General features: G+C 42.1%; 1 protein-coding gene across 1 annotated transcript; it reads right to left on the bottom strand.

The window, feature by feature from the left end:
- Window positions 1-79: 79 nt before the first annotated feature.
- On the bottom strand, window positions 80-5,012 carry ssr2 (signal sequence receptor, beta). Its single transcript, XM_084485109.1, has 6 exons — window positions 4,939-5,012; window positions 4,237-4,394; window positions 2,756-2,854; window positions 2,250-2,358; window positions 752-829; window positions 80-649 (listed from the first exon to the last, which is right to left on the bottom strand). Exons 2-6 carry the CDS (start codon window positions 4,392-4,394, stop codon window positions 539-541), a joined length of 555 nt encoding a protein of 184 aa, XP_084341235.1. The 5' UTR covers window positions 4,939-5,012; the 3' UTR covers window positions 80-538.
- Between the last annotated feature and the right edge of the window lie 4,073 nt (window positions 5,013-9,085).

Below are 9,085 nucleotides of genomic sequence, written 5' to 3'. Positions count from 1 at the left end.
AGAAACTACAGTGGTTCTCTGTACCCATTACCAACTCACTGCCAATCGTTTGGTTCAAGAAGTATACAATTCGAATACATTTTCTTCCAAAAAAAACAACTTTAATTCTCTTTTGAGGTTTCATTTCACACAGAAATTCCTGTACAAGAAATAACCAGAGTTCAAAAAGTATACTAATGTCAATGTAGCGTTGAAATGTGACTTGCAAAGGTGAAGGCCAGCCCAATATCCTGCTAGCTTCTGGTTCCAGGCTTCTGGATGTTGATGGGTTTGCGGGAGGTCACCACAATAGCAGTTAGCAGGAAAAGTGAACCATTTTCCTAAAACGTGCTTGTTCCATGTGCTGTTGTAAGCTCAAACACAACTTCCCTATCATAAAGTCAAAAACCTGATGCTCTCTAAATGTTGAATCACTTTTTCGTTTTAACCCCAATATGGGTAAATTAGAAATGAACAAAAAAAAAAACATTGAAGCCTTAAGATCTGTACCCCCACTCCCAACCCCCTCCACCCCCTCATCCCAACCCCTGCAGTGCGCTCAGTTCTTCTTGGACTTGGGGGAGTCGTACTTCCTCTTGCTGGAGTACCAGAGGAGGAGGGGGATGCCGATGGAGGGAAGGGTCATCACGCCGAACGCAGCCCAGTCCATCTGGAGAACAAACACCGGAAACGGAGACGATGAAGCAGGATGATAAAACAGGCGTGGAACCCGCGACACTCGATGACCACGTGTTTACAATGCACCACTTACATAATGAGGGGAGAAGCGCCGGTCAAACTCCCTCTGAGCCAGGATCCCTCCCTGTCCGGGGGCGCTGGTGTAGCCCACCTGTGAGGGAGGAGGACGATGAGACACGGGGTTAGAGACCAACCCCCGAAACATGAGGCACAGCAGGAGTTCTGCTCAAACACTTGTATTCCAATCGCCCGACAAGTTTGTATGTTGGTGTGTCTGTCAACTAAGCAAGAACAGGGTATATGGAGACAACAAAAAAAAATACACGACACGTCACAATAAGACAACGTTTCAAATGTCCACAGATTCTGAACGTCCGCTTTGGAGAGGTGGACGTAACGTTGTTACTGTATGCATGAGTTGTTATCGTTTTTTGTTGTACAAGTTGTACAAGTATAAATTTTTATACTACTCATCAGTTAAAAATCACGACTTAACCCTAGGTTTACCCATAGTTAGCAGTTTTTCCTTCATAAGAAATTCCGGTTTGTCTTGCTGTGTTGGCATGTTCAAACGCGCTTTTGTGCGCCTGTTTAAAATGCATGTGAAATACCGCAGTGACTGGGACAGCTCATTGTGTCAAAGGAAGCGCAGAAGAAGGCAGTTTGTTCTGGCTACAGCCAAAGAGCATACTGACCACTGATCAGCTATTGATGGGTCATTCTCAAACAGGAACAGATCTTTCTTATCCGTGTACCAGTTCCCCCGACAGAACCAGAAAACAAGTGAATCTTGTTTTCTTTGCACCCACACATGGCAAAAAGCCTATACTACAACCCACAAACATTTCCAGCCACATTCCCTTCCAAAACGACAAAGCAAACACAGAAAACATTGCTGTAAAATCAAACAAGAGTCTCATTAATGTGCCGCTGATATTTTCTAATTACAGCTCACCAGAACTTGGCAGTAGGGCTGGGCCGGTTTTGTAATCATCGTCTGACTGGTGGTGATCCACGGTCACAATCCAACAACCGTCACTACTGTCATCGACCAAAAGATTTCCTCTCCTCAAAAGGAGCTCTCTGTTTACAGGTTGCCCTCACCGCTCCCGGCCAGGAGGGGGGAGGAGAGGAGTGCTGGTGAAGCACATTTGGCCTTTTGGTTATACATAGCTTGGGAAAAGCCTACTTGTTGCTTTAACTACAAAGCGAATTTCAAATATCTAATTTGAAAACGTTCTACAAATGTGAGCAGTGAACATATTGAACTGGAACATCCACATTTGTTTCTGTCGGAGCAGCTATAGCAGGGAGGTTACTAAAGTTCACCTGAACCTTCACCAAAACAAGCATGAGGAACCACATTGGCTGGGTTAGCCAATCCTATTCAAGGGTTGAGAAACCATCCACAGAACGCCGTTTGAACACGTTATTGACAGACCAGGTGGTTTCCACAGACCCGGTGTGATACCCTGATGGGTAGAGTGGAGAGTGGTCTCAATCTAAATAAGTCTCGTAAAGAGGTAGGTCCGGTCCCACAGAATACATCATCTCAAATACATTGAGCTTACCACAACTTGTCCTCCCTCCTGGGCCAGGTAGCTCACGGTGGCAGATGTGAAGTTGAAGTAGCCAGCCTTCAAGGGGCGCAGCACCACAGTGTGAGAGACATTGCTCGCTCTGGGACCCCAAGAGTTAAGGTTGCAACACTGTCAATGTGTAGAATATGCCATATAACAATTTTATTATGTTTTTTTTTATCATTATTGCATTTTTATTACGCATCCTTAATGGAATAATCATTAATTACCATATACAATTGACTAGAACTTCGACTATCAGGCCCAGAAGTATAACTTTCAAGCATTTATAAGTGATTAATTTCACCTCAGGTTTCTATTTTTTTGTTCAGGCTACCTCTACAAAGCTGCAGTGGCAAGCATCAGAAACATGAATGAGATAGTCCACTAAAACAAGAGACCTATGAATCCAGGCCGGCCAACGCTGGCTAGCAGCCATGGTTTAATAAACCCTGTTAATATTCTAGGGATGTCCATTCGAGTCATTTTAAGGATACGGAGCAATGCGGTCCCATTTGACGTTCAGCATCCCAGAGACGATGCCGAAGTCTTCAGGGGGGAAAGAGTCATCAGACAGCTCCACCTCCAGGGCAGCACTAGAGAAACACAATCACAGGACAGATGAGACACAGAGCCAGAGGACGGAGTTAGAACACACAGCCGACGTCTGATTCGTTGAAACCAAGTCAAATGACACGCACACTGGATCGCTAGACATGGGAGTGAGTGATGTAAAGTGAGTGTATGTAAAAAGTGAGTGCATGTATGTTTTAACATGCACTCACTTTACATTGGGCAGAGAAGAGTGGGGTGGTTGGACTATTAAATATTTAACCAATTATTCGCCGAAGGCGAAGTGAATAATGGGGCTATTTCCCACTATTCATGGAGCCTGAGGTGAATAATTGTTTTAGTATATACTACACGTGAACACTATAAACAAGATAACACTTTTTGCCAGGATTTATTTGTTTTTATTAGCGATTTATTAGCGTGACGAGACGACCGAAAACAGTATCCCGTTTACTTAGGAAAAGAGGTCAAACTGATATCGTGGACTGTATAGATAAGCCAACCGCACCACCAATTGAATCCAACAAATAACCAAATGTATTAGTTTTGCCTATGAAACGCTCTGCACGTATCTGCGCAGGCAGAGAAACGGACAGCTAGGCCTTTCTCGGCCCTCTACCGGGAGGAAGTGTTTGTGGTGACCATGCTTTGAACAACAAATAATGAGTTGGACCGTCCCATGGTCAGTATCGTATGTGTGAATGGACGGTTTAACTGATTTACAGTGTGCGTCTGGGTTGTTTATGACAACAGTGCGAACGCCAACATACGTGTGTACATGGGAGATGCTGAAATTGTTACTTCTCACCTGCCGTCATGCGGCGTAGGCATATTAACCAGACAAACGCGATGTGCATAGGGGATCACTTTAAAGTCTGCAGGTCTTGCGTTAGGATTTTAAGTAAAAGGCTTTCAGTTTGACGACTCCAGCCCATGCAACTGTTAATCAACGGTAGCATATTGGTTTCATTCATTGTTTATTGGGATATAAACGACAGCAAATAGCACTTTTATAAAGTTTTGATTTCAAGAAAGCCTTTGCTTTACTGTGTTGACATGAAAGTACTTTGGCTGCAATCGTTTGGCTACGTGTCAAATTGATCTGCCATCAAGTGTATTTGGCGGATATTGGCCAATGATCGGCATCTCATGAATGACTGAATGTAATATTGGTGACAAGTCAAGATTAATATATATATTTTGTCCAACAATAAACAAGCCTTATGGTTTAGCCGTGATTTGGGGGATTTTGTTGCAGCAAAAGTCGGAAAATCAGGCTTTAGGAAAATCATTCTTCTTATCCAGAAAAAAAGCATGAGTGAAACTCAACCATCTAATCCGTAACGCTGTAGGGACCACGCTACACTAACGAGCTGGACAACGGCCCATTTGCCAACGTTGTTACCTTGTGCCGACGTTGAAGATGTTGTACTGCAGAGTCAGGTCTCTGCCCTCCACGGCGTAGCGGTTCAGCAGCGACTTGGACGCCAGGAGCCGGGCCCCCTCCTCCCCGGTCCCGAGGCCCAGCACGGCCAGCAGGGCAAAGATGCACAGTGTCTTCATCTGCAGTAGGACATGAGGATGACAAGTTTAGTAAAATACGGGATTCAATCGAATCACAATATAATAGACAAAAACACAAAAAAATCTAAATTCGCGTTGTCTAAATACACGTTGTCTTACTCAAACCACTGTTAACATTAACCATGTGGAAGGTATTTTAGAGCTGAGTTGACCCGTGAACTCGGAGGAGTACGTGTACATACCGGTACGTACCAAGTCACTCAAGTCAACCAGTTGGTCTTAAGTATTATTTTTTAATACAATACAGTGTGACTTCTAAACTGAGTACAATCTTAAAGAAGGTACGACTATTATGAGGATTGTTATTATTGATGGTCCATGTACGCCACACAAGCCTGGTCACTACGCTTACGTGTACAATACTGGCCTGCACGGAGTGGTCTCATTCAAATTAAAAATAGATAATACACAACATTGTTTCGCACATATTCTTGTTCGTTAAGTCGACCCACTGCCAAACATTGCTAACATTTAAACCACAGACTGATACATTATATTCAAACCCACTCTTAGTTATACATACCGTTCACGAAGGCTCTTCCTTTCAGTCAAATCTGAGAAGAACTAGACCAGCGCATGCGTACAACGCTACATCCCCTGTCTAGGCTGACGTGGAAAACGCAGAACGTCTTTAAGGCCGAAACAGCGCCCCCAGTGACCCGGAGATGTGCTAATTACCCCACAATGCCAATTTATTCTTTGTCATTGCCATAATGTGAAGACCCTCGACTCACAGACATCCACCGGCAACCTTTTTTTATAATAACAATATTATAGATATTTTAGATTTACATACAAGTAGACCTATAGGTCTACACAATTCAGTGAAGGGGTGGATTTTACAACGTTAAGGCATATTCATTGTATTGATATTTAATGAATTTAACTTGTGTAGGCATGAATGTTTAGTTTGATATATTTAAGTCTGCTATATGTTCCCATAGGTCTTTTAATTCAGATGGTTGATTAATGTCATACAACCACCACAATGTCCCTGAACAACTCAGATTCTTTAGAATCATATGGCAATGAAGGGCCTTCCATATGAGTAATATCTCTATTCGATTATATTATATATTTTATTATTTAAGGGGTTTCGGGATATAGTAGTACTAGTCCCATTTTCCTGAGAATAATAAACATCCACAATGCCATGAGTGGGTTACAATGCTTCTCCATATTGATCAAGGAAGCCTAGAGAAAACAATGAATAGATAAGGAGTAATATCCTTGGTAGTAAGATGTTGTTTGTTGTTTTGAGTGGACTATCTACATTTCACCATTCTGTTTGCCACAGCTGTCATTGGCTAAGGATCAAGATATTGGTTTTCAAGGCCAAAACAGCGCCGCTAGTGGTTTGGAAATGTAGTCATTACACCAATATTGTTTGATGCCACTCAACCTTTCTCAAACCTGCAAGTGAAAGCAATAAATTAATATACGAATGTCGAAAGTCATATATTTATCTTAATTTAAAAACGTCTGTATAGGCCTGTATATTTCAGTAGTCTTCTAATTTATATATAAATGGATATATTTATCCATTTATTTTATATGCCTACTTATTCCATGTAATTTTTTTTTTGTGTGTGTGTGTGTGTGTGTGTGTGTGTGTGTGTGTGTGTGTGTGTGTGTGTGTATAGCCTTAATCACAGTTACAATGTCAAAGGCCTTTACAGGCCATAGACCCCAAAATAAAGAAATCAAATATTTGGGGATCCCTCCTTCCAGGTATGGTAAGGAGTGCAATAGGTACCATAATTGATGTACATAGTAATAAACATTAAAAGAAGAAAGAGAAAAGAAAGAAGAAAATGTATTGTACTTGGGGCTGGGGTGCTGGCCAGTCGGCAAACTGGTAGCCGTCAGGGATTTCCAGGCATCCAATCACAGTCACTGCGACACACCAAAACAGAGACAGAATTGTGGCTGGATGGGGCTGGGTGGACAGGTAACATGTAATCAACCCCTAATCTAGTGCCTATTGGCCGCAGAGGTAGGCCAGTGCCGGTCACAGGACGACCAAGTGGAAACAAGAGCTAAGGGCCCCCCCTAGGAGCCAAAGGAAAGAGTAAAGAGCTTCTCAGTTTGTTCATTTTCTCAGAAAAATCCGCTTCCCTGATTGCAGGTGGCAGACTATAAGGGAGCATTCTGTTTCTTGATGATTTATTTTTAACTTTTGTTATTGAAAGAAGGCCAGCTCCCGAAGACCGGAGGGGTCAATGAGGACAGGAATAACAAGGTCCTTCAGCTAGGCTGGTGCTAATGGAGGACAGTGGATAACAAGGTCCTTCAGGTAGGATGGTAGCTAATCCCTGCAGGGTTTTATAGGTATGCAGTAGCCCTTTAATTTTGATCAGGCGGTTATTGGGGGCCAGTGGAGAGATAATACAAGTAATGTGCTAACACGTTATTGTCCTAGTTAGGATTTGAGAAGTGGCATTCTATACCAGAGGCTTTTCGTAGTGGAGTTCGATAAACCAGAGAAAAGTGCATTACAATCATCAAGTCTACACGTTGTGAATGCGTGGATGAGTGTCTCTGCATCCGCTGCTTTGTAGGGAGAAGATCTAGCATACTGGTCGTGGGATTCGATGCCTGTGTTAGGTTTGCCAGTTCATCCAGGGAGATTATAGTGAAGGTTGTTTCAGAGGGTACACCTGGTGCCGCTGCTGTAAGATGTTCAAGATGAAGAGTAGACGAAGCACACAATTATTTTCTAATTTATTTCATTTGGTCTCCAGGAATTCCATGAAGTTGCTTGCCGAGAGATAGGAGCCCACTTTCTGAGGTTATTTATTTATTTACTTTTTATTTACTTTTCACAGCATCGAAGAGAAACTTTCAAGGTTTGGTTTTATTTAAATGAATGACTAGACAGAAGAGGGTGTTTCAGCTGAGCATTGATAGACTTCAAGTTTAGTTGAGCTTCAATTGCGTTCTGGTTTCTTCAGAGTCATTTAATGCTGCGATTGTCTTCACTGAACCATGTCTGCACCCGTCTTTCGTACTTCGCTTTTCAACAATCAGAGGAGTAGCAGAGTCGATGGCTGCAGATGAGGCCGTGTTGAGGTCATCAGTGAGACTGTCCATGGAGAACCTATCGTTAGAAAGAGGAGGGGGGGGGGGGGGGGGGACACCACCAACGTGAGCAGAAAGAGGTCAGATAAAGCTCAGACATGAGGTGAGACAATCCAAACCGCATGGCTCAAGACTAGATCCAACATGTTGCCACCATTGTGAGGTGCTGTGCGAAGCTGTTTGAGGCCAAATCTGTCTGTAATAGAGTGAAAAGAGAGAGAATTAAACAAGTTATTCATCCAAATGTTAAAATCCCTAAAAAGCAACTCAACAGAATAGGTTTCACATAGGCTATCTGGAGGATATCTATCTTATTTCCAACGATTAGATCATGGACCAGGTGTGCTTTAGTTGACAGGGATCTGATATTCATGAATCCTATTTTGAGCTTTTCCAATGTATGAATATTAGAGGGAGGTCGGTCACCACTCAGCTCTGAGGAAGAGGAAGTTGACGAAATAACAATGAGCTTTTTGCAGATTTGCGGCTGCCTTCGCCCACAGGCTCTCACCTCGAGACAGTATGGGGAAGCACCACAGTGCTTATAGCCTAGGTGTAGGTGTAGTATAAACCTCCAGTTTGCAGTCACTGCTGTGACCAGTGTTAAAACATGGAGGCACCTCTGGCTAACTATCTTAGTTAACCCACCGAGTGTTCTAGAGCCAGCATGCTGGGATCAAATGAGTCACGGCTGGCTAAGACCTCTATCCATGCATGCTTTCCTGCGTGCATGTGGGTGCATGTGGGTATGTGTGTGTCTTATGTCACCAATGAGCACATTTGTATTTACTGTATTCTTAGTTCTAAAACTGATAGCTGTTCCTTATTTTGCCATGTCCTTTCCTAAAGAGCCGATCATCTTAGGATGTGCATCATTCATTTTTGTACCTTGAGATCTGTGGACTGTATGAGTGATCTTATCTCAGATGTGGTATATTTGTGTAGCGTTTTTGATATATTGTGTATTCATGGCCGTTATTTGTAGACGAAATTACGTGATTCAATATTAAATGGAAGAATGGTGTTTGGTATGCATGGTGAGTGTTTCCTTTAAAAGGAATGTTGATTTGTTTTCATGAACAACATTCCTTCATCATACCACAATAAAAGGATTAAAAAGTATGATGTCAAATATATTTACTGAGGGCATGGCACCAAGGTGAACATGTGTGTAGAAATTATGAATATGTTTAATGTGTTTTCCTCAGGGAATGTGCATGCAGGTGTAAACATCTGATCACGTAATTACTAGTGACAACTCTGTAATGAAGCATATGTTCCAATCCCCCATGTGATAATAATAAATATAAATACTACTGCTTTTAACTACACTTATCTAATTCTGAAAAATACAAATGAAACATTGAAATATGAATAGTTTGAGCTTCTCTAATTAAAAGTGTAAATCATATTATTCCATTATATTAAATCAATAATATTTGACTCCAACTAATAGGAAATGTGAACATTCTAACAACTTTCTAATTTTACTATATACGTTTGGACTGGAGAGATTGAGTCGGCTATAGCCTATACATCAATCAGCCTATAATGAAAGCCTGTCCTGAACAAGACACGATTTACTGAGG

Source organism: Micromesistius poutassou (genome assembly GCF_964030765.1).
Source record: "Micromesistius poutassou genome assembly, chromosome: 20".
NCBI lineage: Eukaryota > Metazoa > Chordata > Actinopteri > Gadiformes > Gadidae > Micromesistius > Micromesistius poutassou.
The sequence above is the reverse complement of the archived record's forward strand: the minus strand, read 5'-3'. Positions and strand labels throughout refer to the sequence as shown.

What these genes read in the sequence shown, in the direction of transcription:
- ssr2 (XM_084485109.1), bottom strand. Translation starts at nt 4,394, where the DNA reads ATGAAGACACTGTGCATCTTTGCCCTGCTGGCCGTGCTGGGCCTCGGG. An exon ending in ATCTTCAACGTCGGCACAAG is followed by an intron (nt 2,855 to 4,236) that starts GTAACAACGTTG and finishes GTGTTTCTCTAG; the next exon opens with TGCTGCCCTGGAGGTGGAGC. An exon ending in GGCGCTTCTCCCCTCATTAT is followed by an intron (nt 650 to 751) that starts GTAAGTGGTGCA and finishes TTTGTTCTCCAG; the next exon opens with ATGGACTGGGCTGCGTTCGG.